Raw genomic sequence first — 12579 nt, 5'->3', positions numbered from 1 at the left:
GCCATCCAGGCTGGAGTGCAGTGGGCGTGATCGCAGCTCACTGCAACCTGCACCTCCCGGGTTCAAGCGATTCTCGTTCCTCAGTCTCTCGAGTAACTGAGATTACAGGCACTTGTCACTATGCCCAGCTAATTTTTATATTTGCAGTAGAAATGGGGTTTCATCATGTCGGCCAGGCTGGTCTCGGACTCCCAACCTCAGGTGATCTGCTCGCCTCAGCCTCCCAAAGTGGTGGGATTACAGGCAAGAGCCACCATGTCCGGCCACCCTGTGTATACCTGGAGACAACTACCAAGTCTAAGTTTGCAGAGGTAAGGGAGGACGCTGACCTCTGCAAGGTCCTTGACACAGTGGCCCCCTGCTGCTGGTGAGATAGGGACCTCCTAAGACAGGGGCTGGGTCCTCAAGACATGGCAGGAGTAAGGGGGTCGCACTAAGCCCCCAGCGGCTCCCGCACTGCGACCCCTGGGGCGTTCCTCTGCCACTCTCAACCCAGCCCCTCCCAGCCGGCTGGGGGCGGCAGTCTCCATGATATTTCTCTGTCCCGCCGGCAGGCGGCGCCCTCCAGCCCCTGTTTCGTCCGGCCGGACAGGGCGCGCGCGCTCAAAGGTTGCCGGACTCCGACGCCCGCATTTCCTGGTCGGGAGCCTGCTGAGCCACAGCGGGGTCGCCGCGGGGTCCCAAGGCAGTGCTTCCCGGCCCCTCCCGGGAGCGCGAGGGCGGAGCGGGGCGGGACCAGGCGGGCGTGCTGGGCCCCAGCCCCTCCCTCGGGCCGTCACCTGGGCACCCGCGCTGCAGGTGCCGGGGCTTCGACCTTGCGGAGCCGGCAGCCATCGATCCTCAGGTGAGTGCGGGCGCGGGTGGAGGGCGCCCGGCGTGCTCGCCACCCGCGTCCCCGCTGCGGTTCAGGCAACGGTCCCCGCGCCGCTCGCGACCTGCCCGGCGGGGCGCGTCTGGGAGGGAAAGGAGTTTCCCTTGCAGGAACTCGGGGGCTGGGATTCTCTGCTGCCAAAATGATCCAGGAGTGGGGCGCGGACGCCCGAGCCGGCCCGCTTCGGGATGGGGGTTACCGCGGAGCCTTAGTAGCTGGGGTCTGTCGTGGGTTTGAGGGCAGGGGTCCGGGGAATGGGCGTGTCCCGCACCCAGACACTCGCCACCCTCTCTCCAGGGGAGACGGTTTTTAAACATGACAAACCCAGCGAGGTTATGGAAATGAGTGTATGCAACTTCGCTCCTTCCTGGCGCCCATAGGTGGACAGTCACACACACACGCGCACACTCGCGCGCGTGCACTCTTTGGGGCCGACTTTGCATCCCCGCGCCTGGCCTCCGGCGTTGGGGGCGGCGCCCCCGCGCGCGCCGGGCACTGGGATTAAGCCCCAGGGCTTTGCTGGGCTGTTTGCTTTCCGAGGTCGTTGCGTCCCGGTGGGTTCCTGGATGACCATCCTGGCTGGCTCAATATTTCCTCTAGATTACCTGCGACCACCCCCAGGAACCCAGCGGCTGATGCTCCTTTTCCCACCCGCACAGGTGGCCTCGAGGCGGTGGCAGGGCCGCCCCCTGCAGTCCGGAGGCGAGCTCACTAACCCGGCCTCCGGAGGAAGGTTCAGCTGGGAGAAACCGCTCTCGCTTCGTGCTACACTTGGGCAAAATGATTCTGGTAAGGGGAAGTGTTGCTTAAATCCCAGAGATAACCCCCACCGCGAAGCATTGCCAAAGACACCGGAACGAGTGTTTAGCTCTCAGGATTGTTATTGCTTCGAGTGAAATGGTTTCGTGTGTATGAATATAAACATATATGTATACATTTGACAAGGTCTTAGACCGGCAGTTATTTGTGGTATCTCCAGAATAGAGTTATTATAGTTATTTGGGAATTGTTAGTGGGAATCAGCCTGGCTGCTATTGGAATTACAGGGAGGAGGACCTGTGTGCAGTTTCAAAACGAACGGTAATGCAAGGTGTGGACCTTGGTTGGATACTGATTTGATGAAAGAATGTATTTTAAAACAGAGACGATGGCCGAGTGTGGTGGCTCACGCCTGTAATCCTAGCACTTTGGGAGGTCGAGGCGGGTGTTCGGGAGGCGGAGGGCAGGAGTTCGAGACCAGCCTGACCAACATGGTGAAACCCATGTGTACTAAAAATACAGAAATTAGCCGGGTGTGGTGGCGGAGGCCTGTAATCCCAGCTACTTGGGGAGGCTGAGGTAAGAGAATCGCTTGAACCCTGGAGGCGGAGGTTGCAATGAGCCGAGATCCGGCCACTGCACTCCAACCTGGGAGAAAGAGTGAGACTCTATCTCAAAATAAGTAAATAAGTAAAGGAAATTACTGATTATTGGATGGTATCAAGGATATTATAATAGTTCTGTTTAGTTACTTTTGGTAATGGTTCATGATTAAGGTTTTAAAAACCCCTATAGAGACACAGACTGAAGTTGAAATACAGCTTTGGGCTTTGCTTCAGAATTATTCAGTTTTAGATGCTAACAGAGAAGTGAGGGGAACAAGATGAGGGGAGATTGTCCATGGATTGTTAATAGTTGAAGCAGGAGAGAACATGTGGCCACAGGGAGGGGAACATCACACCATGGGGCCTGTCAGAAAGAGGGGGCAAAGGGGAGGGAGAGCATTAGGACAAATACCTAATGCATGCGGGGCTTAAAACCTAGATAACGGGTTGATGGGTGCAGCAAACCACCATGGCACATGTACACCTGTGTAACAAACCTGCATGTTGTGCGCTTGTATCCCAGAACTTAAAGTAAAATAAAAATAGTTGAAGCTGGATGATGGGTACGGAAGTCCTTACACTATTGTTTCAGTATTTGTGTGTGTTTGGCATTTTCCTTTAAATGGAACACCACCACCTGTGGAGGTTTTTTGATAAGGTAGGTTTGGCACTGCAGCTGAGTCTAGATGCAAGATCTTCCACAGACGCTCGTTCTTTGTAAATTGGGTGTCAAGCCTGCTTCTCCAAACTCAGTCGTAAAAAGTTTTTCTCTCTCTACTGGAGGTGCCGATTTTTTTTGCTCAGAAGGCAGAGGATGTTTGCTGAGTGCGACAAAGCTGAGCGGATCAAGTTGATGCAGGTGGGTGCCAGGTCAGCTTTTTTTTTATACAAAGGCATTAGCCAGCCTGGTGGTTGATTGCCTCCAGTCGGGTGGATTGTATAAAACGTGTTAGCAGTTTTTCCTAATTGCCCAAATCCTTTCCAAGTTACGCTCATCAAAAAATAGAGTTGAGAGTAGCGAACACATATGTCCGTATACACGTAGAATTTATGTACACTTCTGGAAGAGCTGACATGGTAAAAACAAAGCACAGGATGAGTGGAGAGCTGCTTATTGCTTGAGAGAGATCTTAGCAGAGTTGTGTTGCTTTTTTTATCTTTACCTCGTTTGCTTCAGGGATCATGACATGTAAATATTCAGCAAAGAACTGACCCCTGAAAGTTCTGCATGGTGTTAACACCTTTTTTTTTTTCAAGCACCATGTTTGACAGAGGGTAAGGAAGGAGTAATAGCTATATCTTCATCAGCCTTGCTCATCTTTTTCCTCCAGATTTAGCCTATAATTTCTACTCATTCTGTCATGCTTGATTAGTAATTTGGAAAAGTGGTGACTCTGAGAGGGCGCTACAGAGGTTAGTAGAGGGAGGAAGGGGAGGCATATTCCTGAAAGGCAATCCACATTTTTTCCTAGCTTCAGTATAACTGAATTTAATGCCTTTTGATTTAAAGATAAAACAAGTCAAACAGATGAAACCTGTGACAGTTAAAAGTTGAAGTGTTCAATGAATCTCCTCAGCCTAGGCCTTGCTCTTGATTCATGTTTTAAGACCTGAATCTTAAAACATCTTTACATCCTTTAGATTCACTAATCTAAATGCTGAAGTGTGTCCTAATTTCACTGCTGTGATAGGAAAATAATGAGACAACCAACAAAAATCCCCTTATATTGTGGGGAAATCTGACGGTGAATTCATGGTGGTACTTAAATGAAGTAGAGTTGTTTGGTTTGTGGTTCTGTTTTCTTGGTATGAGTAAAAAGTATGCAGCTGTTATGTAACTGTATTTTATACCTCAGTTTCCTCTCTGGTCCCCTAAAACAAGAGCATGGAAGGAGAAAAACTTGCCAGGCCCTTTAGTGACCAACAGTGACCTCCTGTGTACTCTCCTCTGTAGGAGGGTGGTAGATTTGGACTCTGGAGAGTTGATTGCTAATAGCCATTTTAAGGACGTACCACAAATGTGGCACCATTTCGGCCTGCGTTACATTATTAAGGGTATAAACACATTAGAAGAGCTAATTGCTCCTTTGTTGGGCTAGAAATGATAGGAAAGGGTGTTGGCAATCAAGACGATGGTTATTCTTCTAGATTCGTAAGCACTTTGCTTTCATCTACGTCACCTCATCCCATCCTGTGAGGCAGAGAGTGGTGATAGAGGATAATTTTGGTTTTTAATAGATGGAAACACTGAAACATAAGGAAGTCAGCCTGGGCAACATAGTGAGACCTTGACTCCAGAAAAAATAAAAATAAAAATAATTAGCTGGGTATGGTGGCACATGCCTGTAGTCTCAACTTCTCAGGAGGTTGAGGTGGGAGGATCCCTTGAGCCTGGGAGGTCTAGGCTGAAATGAGCCATGATCACACCATTGTACTCCAGCCTGGGTGACGGAGCAAGATACTGCCTCAAAGAAAAAAAAAAGAAAAAAGAAATCTAAAGACTGCTTTAAATCACTTCTTTAGGGAGATAGGGAAGGAAATGTATCATTTATCAAGAGTTCATTGGCCAAAAAAAAGTTCATGGGCTGGGTGTGGTGGCTCGCATCTGTAATCCCAGCACTTTGGGAGGCTGAGAGGAGGGAGGTTTGCCTGAGGCCAAGAGTTCAAGACCAGCCTGGGCAACATAGCGAGACTCCCCCATCTCTACAAAAAAGAAAATACTACTAATAAAATTGGCCAGTGGGGTGGATTGGCTTGAGCGAAGCAGCTCCAGGCTGCAGTGAGCTATGATTGCACCGCTGCACTCCAGCCTGGACAACAGGACAAGACTCTGTCTCTTAGGAAAAAAGAGTTCATGGTAGTCTTCACATACGTTTTTGTTTTTTGGTTTGGTTTTGTTTTGAGACAATTTTTTGCTCTGTTGCCCAGGCTGGAGTGCAGTGGTGTGATCTCGGCTCACTGCCACCTTTGCCTCCTGGGTTCAATTGCTTCTCCTGCCTCAGCCTCCCCAGTAGCTCGGATTACAGATGCCTGCTACCATGCCTGGCTAATTTTTGTATTTTTGGTAGAGATGAGGTTTCACCATGTTGGCCAGGCTGATCTCCCCCTCTTGACCTCAGGGGATCCACCTACCCTGGCCTCCCGAAATGCTGGGATTACAGGTGTGAGCCACTGTGCCTGGCCCACAAAGGTTTTTAATTCTGACAAATGTCTTTAGGGTTGGGTATTAACAGCTCATTTTGCAGGTGGAAGTTGTAGTAGAGGTTTATAGTCTTTGCCTGAGGTCCTACAGCTGGTAAAAGTAGGGCTAAGATTCAAACTCGGCTCTGTCAGATTTGACAGTCTGCATTATTTCTGGCAATTTCACACTCTTTAGCAGGAAGCAGAGCAACACGCCCAATAGTTGCGTAGTCTAGGCAAACTGTCTCCTTACCGCATCCTTCTGTCCTGGTGACGGACAGGGGACATGGGTCACACCCAACCAATACATGTTGTCGGACCAGCATACAGTTTAAAACATTGAGTCAGTGTTGAAAATTGGGGAATTTCAAATATTCTGCCCTAACGATTCCCAAAGGGAGTGCTAGAGCAGCTGCCTCTTTAGGGAAGGGTGGTACCTTCTAGTCCCATCAACCCCCAGCAATCCCTAAAGTAGTCCCCAGCCCTGAGATTGCATGTCTTTTTTTTTTTTTTTTTTAAGGTAAGAGATCTTTCTCTGTGTCTCTACCCCAAATGGAATAACAGAAGATAGGTGGAGAGGCTCTTGTTGCAAGAAAAGTGGGAACATACTCCTTTGAGGAAATGAAAGGAGTAGCAAGCCACATTGTCACTGTTTCCCACGCTGCCTATTTTTCTCACTTACCCGGAACATAAGAGTTGGCTACCCGCCGCAGTTTGACAGGGATGGAGTAGGTGTGGGCAGGCCTCAGGAGGGAAAAGGAGTGCCTCCAGAATCCCACACCATTAGGTCTTTGTGAGTAGGCAGGTGGGGCTCGTGCACCTTGTGGGTTTTCCAGGGTATCCTGCAGGGATGGGGCACCAAGAAGCCCTTGAACCTCTCTCCTTTAAGCACCCTGACTCTGGGACCCGTGTGGATCCTGAGGTTATGCGTCAGCTTTCTGTAGCTGCTCTGAGCTGGACCCCAGCCACTCTGAGGGGTTCCTACGACTTGCAAAGGGTCCCTCTCCCCTGTCCTTCTCTGCCCACCACTCTCTGGCTGATGACAAGTTAACTCCTACACACTGCTGAGCACTCCTCCCCCCACGCGCTGCAGAAAGCTTTGCAGGGATGAGGAGCTGAGGTGCCTGCATAGTCCAGCCTTCAGGGGGTTTCTGTGATGCAATTCTCAGGGTGGCTTAGTTTCCTTGCCTTGAAGCTTTCAGTTAAGGGTCATGGGACAGATGGTCTCGCCTCTGTCAATAGCTGGAGTTTCATGACAGTTGAAGTTTCTCTTTAGATTTCTCCTTCCTTCCTGTGAGTTCCGCATTTTCTTCCCCTGTGTGTGTGCTGTGTATGAGAATGAGAAGAGCAAACACCACAAATGTGAACCTTGTGGAGTGGTTTTGAGGACATGTCAGGTGCTGTTGTGGGCCTTTGTCACTCGAGTGGTCAGTCTAGGTGTGTATGTGAAGGGACAGCACATAAACAAGGGCTCCGAGTGAAACACCTTGTTTTGTTCGAAAGAAGTGAGTTCAGAGGCTGACATGCTTATGTTTTGTGAATGCCGGACCAGCTCCTTGATGGGATCCTTTCTGGAGAATTCTGGAAGTCAGGTTTGTGGGTGTGTGTTCCCTCGGGTGATGATTATCCCCTTGTCAAGGAAGAGCTGGTTGATTGATTATTAGCCAGAGCAAACAGGGTGAGGCAGGGCAGGGCAGTCTTGAGTGTAGACTCAGCTGGATCACGGGGTTTCATTTCTGGAACTCCTGACCTCGTGATCCACCCGCCTCGGCCTCCCAAAGTGCTGGCATTACAGGCGTGAGCCACTGTGCCTGGCCTTGACTTATTTATAAAACCTCTTTGTACCTCAGTTTCCTCTGCACAAGATAGAAGTAATAATACATCACAGGGCTGTGACAATTCGATGGCACGTCAGGTGCTTGTAACGGTGCCTAGCATGGAGTGGGATGTATTGTGAGTTCGCTATTGTTGTTGCTGTTGTTAGAGCCTTGCTTCCTTTACCTTCGCTTTTCCTGGGGGAATCTCCCCCGCACGATGTTAGAAGACAGACCACAGGGAAGAAATGCCTCCCAGCTCTGACCTCTATTGTTGGAGTGAGCCATGGTCTGCCCATCAGGGTTGCCACGTGGCCTCAGGGAAATGTTCTCCATGACAAATGCTAACAGGGTGTTTGATGCAGCAGCAGCTTTGGAACTGATAAGACCCGGGCCACAGCTTGTGACGTTGAGCCAGGGCTTTGGCTTTGTTGTTTGGGGATTAAAATCTCTGCTGACTGTGGAAAGGAGTTGGAATCTCCTAGCATTCGTGTGGACACAAACTCCACCCCCTTATGACAGAGCAGACTAGTGTTAGCTGGGGCACAGGAGTCCCAGCCTCAGCTATGCCACCGCCTGGCAGGGGTTTAAGGCTAGGTCTTCTGGGCAGCCAGTGCCTCTTCTGTCACCTGGGGATAAGCACATCTAATAGGAACGTTGTGAGGGGCTAACAACCTTTTATGAAATCCTGACACAGATACATCGAAGTACAATGTCAGACTTTCCCCTTAGTAGTAAAATCCCAGAACAGATACATTGAGAGGCTTTTTAACTTGGAAAAGTAAGATACATGCTGTTAACGCTTATTTAATATTTTATAGCTCTTAAAGGGGCTATCTGTGGTTTGATCTTTAAACTAGCAATGCAGGTTTCTGTGTGTTTATACTTGCTTCGATTCCCTCTTGGCTGCCTGTCAGGAGAGGTACAGAAGTGAACCCAGGTTCAGGCCAGAAATGAGAACATGGAATGGCCTTCATTTCCCTTCCTCAGAGAGGTAACGTGAGTTCTCATTCTTTATGCCCTTAAGTAATTCTGAGGAGGGAGTAAAAAGGAGATTGATAGCTAAGGTGTTCCTGGGAAATAAAGCATCCATGGTGTCCAGAGAAGCCGAACGGAGGGCCGGTGATCCGCTCCAAGCAACAGGGCAGAGGTCTCCCTGCTGACAGCTCCTGCCCAGTCCCCTTCAGCGAGGGGAGCGGGAGGAAGAGAGGCAGTAGGCTTTGGATTCTCCCTCCTGCCCCAGGTGCAGACCCAAAGCCTCAGAGCCCAGCCTAGTTTCACCTGACCCTTCGCCCTTCCCCTGCACTTTCAGCCAGGCGTTGCAGTGAGAAGTCTGTACTCGCCACAGCCTCGCCACCTCCCCAGCTGGGCCCAAACCTTCTCTCTCCTGCACAAGCCCCGCAAGGTTTTCTCCTCTTTCCATGGCCCCTACCACTTTCCGTTGCTGCCCTTGCCTCCTGATCTTGCCTGCCTTCAACTTTACTGTATTCTGGAAGGTTTAAAGGGAAAAGTCTTTTATGACCCACCATCCAAGGATCTGAAGGCATTACTTAGGATTTGGTATGTTTCCTTTTTGTTTTGTTTTTTTATAAACTTAAAAAATTTTAACATTTTATAAACAATTCATTTTATGTTAGAATTTTAACATAGTTGCTATACTTTTATTAAAAATTATCATTGCGACCATATCAAAAAGACACCCACATGCATATGTTTATCACAGCACAATTCAGAATTGCAAAGAGATGGAATCAACCTAAGTGCCATCAACCAATGAGTGGATAAAGACAATGTGATATATATACACACACACACTGTAGAATACTTTTCTTTTGTAAAAAAAACAAAATAGTATCTTTTGCAGCAACCTGGATGAAACTGAAGGCTATTATTTTTTTCTGGGACAGGGTCTTGCTCAGTCACCTAGGCTGGAGTGCAGTGGCACAGTCTTGGCTCACTGTAACCTCCGCCTCCTGGGCTCAAGTGATTCTCCTGCCTCAGCCTCCCGAGTAGCTGGGATTACAGGCACCCACCATCATGCCCGGGTAATTTTTGTATTTTTTTAGAGACAGGGTTTCACCATGTTGGCCAGGCTGATCTCAAACTCTTGACCTGAGGTGATCCACCCACCTCGGCCTCCCAAAGTGCTGGGATTACAGATGTGAATCACCACGCCCGTGAAGGCTATTATTCTGAGTGAAGTAACTCAGGAATTGAAAACCAAATGCCGTATGTTCTCACTTGTAAGTAAGTGGAAGCTAAGCTATGGGTACGCAAAGGCATACAGAGTGATATAGTGGAGACTCAAGGCGGGGACGGGAGCAGGATGAGGGATGAAAAATGACCTATCAGGTACAATGTACACTACCTGGGTGATGAGTACTCTAAAATCCTAGACTTTATCACTATACAATTCACCCATGTAACCAAAACCTACTTGTATACCTCAAGCTATTGAAATTTAAAAATAAAATTTTAAAATAAAAAAAATATCATTGTATCCCCCTATGTCTTTATAAATATTAATGACTGCATGCTATTTTAGTCTTTTTTAGCCATTCTCTTAAAATATTAGAGAACTAAGTCGTTGCTCCTTTTTTGATGTTTTACATGATTCCAAGTTGAATGCACATAAACCCATTTCACATGATTTGAGATGGATTCCTGTAAGAACAATTACTGAGTCAAAGGTTTTACACATTGGAAATTTTTCCTTCTTATCATAAAAGCAACAAATTTGCATTGCGGAGGATATAGGACAGTGTAAAAAGTAAACATGTACCTCTGTTCTCACCCCAGAGACAGTCGCCGTTCGTGCTGCCGGGTTCTTTCCTCTTCAGGCTTGCTCCATGTGTGGGCTGTGGGCTAGCAGCATGGCATCGCCCGGGAGCTCGTCAGAAATGCAGAATCCCAGGCTCGTCCCAGACATATTCAATCGGAATCTTTTAACAAGATCCATATTCAAGTTTCAGAAGTATTAGTCCCGAGGGCCACCACCTTACCAGTCACAGTAGGCTGGCATTACTCACCTCTGATCTGTGATTGTACATACATTTTTCCTATTTCCCTGATATTTGGATGTACCACTGTGTCTACCACTGGTTTGCAACCCCTATCTCCCTTAATGTAAGACTGAGGACAAGAGCAGGCTCCCCTCAGGAACACCGATTCAGGGGTCGGCAGGATCCCATCTCACCCTCCTGTGAGAAGCCCTGCTACACACAGCTTTATCTTGCTCCTGTCCTTTAACAGAATATCGTCAGCATTTTTTTGTTACTTAGTTTTTCTCTCAAGCTGATCTTTCATGGCTGCAGGTGGCAGTCCACCTTATGACTGTATCATAATTCATTCAACTCATTCCCTATTGTTGAGACATTAAGTTGTTTTGATTCTTCTGGGGACGGGAGTTCTGTGCGCTATTTTAAGTATGCCGAAGCAAGCTGCTTACGCAGTAATTATTTCCTTCAACCCAGGTTATTTTCTTATGATAAATTACCAGAGTGCAGACCCTGGGCCAAAAGGCAGGAACGTTTTAAACCCTCCTTAACGTGCCCCAGGAGTATAGGAAGTGCCTTGACGTTGTACCCTCCCAGACACTGGGTAGTGTGGGCTGTAGACAAACTCCAAGGAGCAGGGTCATGCCTCATTCACGTCATACCTCCAGGCCTGGTGAGGGGCACTCGAGGGGACCTGGGGCAATGGAAAGGAAGTGATGGAAGGATGGGCAAGCTGCCTGAGGTGGCGGCGCTCCTTTCCTCCTGGCCTGAGTCCTGAGTCATGGTAGATGTCACTGACCAGGCAGCAGTGTTCCTCAGGTTTAGCCTTTCCTCCCAGCACCGATCTTCCTGTGGCTCAGGAGCCAGAGCGGATTGTGGAGGCCTGAAATGGCCACTTGGTGAGTCTGGAACCGGCCGGACCTGATTGCTACCAAACTTGTTTTTGCTTCACAAGTCTGAGACTGTTAGGTTCTTTAAGACTTACTTCCACTTGCCAGCAGCCCAGGAACCCGATATTAAGTAAACTTTATTCTGAAAGGTACACTCAGAATATCACTTTTTTTTTTTTTTTTTTTTTTTGAGACAGAATTTCATTCTTGTTGACCACACCGGAGTGCAATGGTGGATTCTTGGCTCACTGCAACCTCCACCTCCAAATTTTTATAAAAATACAAAAAATTAGCCAGGTGTGGTGGTGGGCGCCTGTAATCCCAGCTACTCAGGAGGCCAAGGCAGGAGAAGAATTATCCTGCTAACCCCGTCTCTACTAAAAATACAAAAAATGAGCACCACACCTGGCTAATTTTTTGTATTTTTAGTAGAGACGGGGTTTCACCATGTTGGCCTGGCTGGTCTCGAACTCCTGACCTCAGGCAATCCACCCGCTTCAGCCTCTTAAAGTGCTGGGATTACAGGTGTGAGCTACCACACTCAGTTGACGATAACATTTTTAAAAATTAAAACATCAGTGTTGTATATGTGATTGAGTCACAATTGGAACTTTGATGCCTAGAATAAATTTTTCACCCTCCATAAAAATTTTTGGAGTAAATAAGTGAATATACAATGAGTTTCATTCTGTTTCATTATTTACATATATTAAATGTATTTTTGTTTGTATCATGACATAAACACTTAAAAATGAGTATCAAATCATTTGTCACCCATTTAAATTAACTATTTGACATGGACAACAGAAACACACACCTGTACCTCCTGAAAATTCGTGGGATTAATTGATGCTGATTTGTCTAGTAGTATATCTTTTGGGGGGCATTTTAAAATATTTAAACATTTGTTAAGGTACATACAGTAAAATGCACAGATTTTAAGTGTTTATTTTTGAGAAATATATGGTATACAGCAGAAGAACAGAAGTGGCTGCTTTTGTTCAATATAATGCTTTTGAGATTTATATGGTGTGATTCCATAATTCTTTATTGGTAAATAATATTACATCTTTGAATATGCTATAGTTTAGCCATTCTCCTTTGATGATCATTTGGGATCATTTGTGTTATTTCCAGTTTTGCGCTATTGTGAATAAAGCTGCCATAGCTGGGCATGGCAGCTCACGCCTGTAATAGCAGGACTTTGGTAAATCAAGGTGGGAAGATCACTTGAGCCCTGGATTTCGAGAAAAGCCTGGGCAACACAGCACGACTCTATCTCTTAAAAAAATTATTAGCCGGGTATTGTGGCAAGCACCTGTAATTCCAGCTGCCTGGGAGGCTGAGGCATGAGAATCACATGAACCAGGGAGGCAGAGGTTGCAGGAAGCCAAGACCCCACCATTGCACTTTAGCCTGGGCGACAGGGTGAGATCCCGTCTCAAAAGAACAAAACAAAACAAA

General features: G+C 47.5%; 1 protein-coding gene across 1 annotated transcript in view; it reads left to right on the top strand.

The window, feature by feature from the left end:
* The first annotated feature begins 255 nt into the window (after positions 1–255).
* LOC119467421 overlaps positions 256–12579 on the top strand; it is a 38282-nt gene continuing 25958 nt past the window's right edge. Inside the window, exons 1-3 of the mRNA XM_037729043.1 lie at positions 256–311; positions 446–844; positions 1531–1660. Coding sequence (XP_037584971.1) covers positions 256–311; positions 446–844; positions 1531–1660 — 585 coding nt within the window. The remainder of the gene's footprint in view (positions 312–445; positions 845–1530; positions 1661–12579) is intronic.

The sequence above is a fragment of the Cebus imitator genome, unplaced genomic scaffold (genome assembly GCF_001604975.1).
Source record: "Cebus imitator isolate Cc_AM_T3 unplaced genomic scaffold, Cebus_imitator-1.0 Scaffold287, whole genome shotgun sequence".
NCBI lineage: Eukaryota > Metazoa > Chordata > Mammalia > Primates > Cebidae > Cebus > Cebus imitator.
This window is presented reverse-complemented; position numbering and strand designations above follow the sequence as displayed.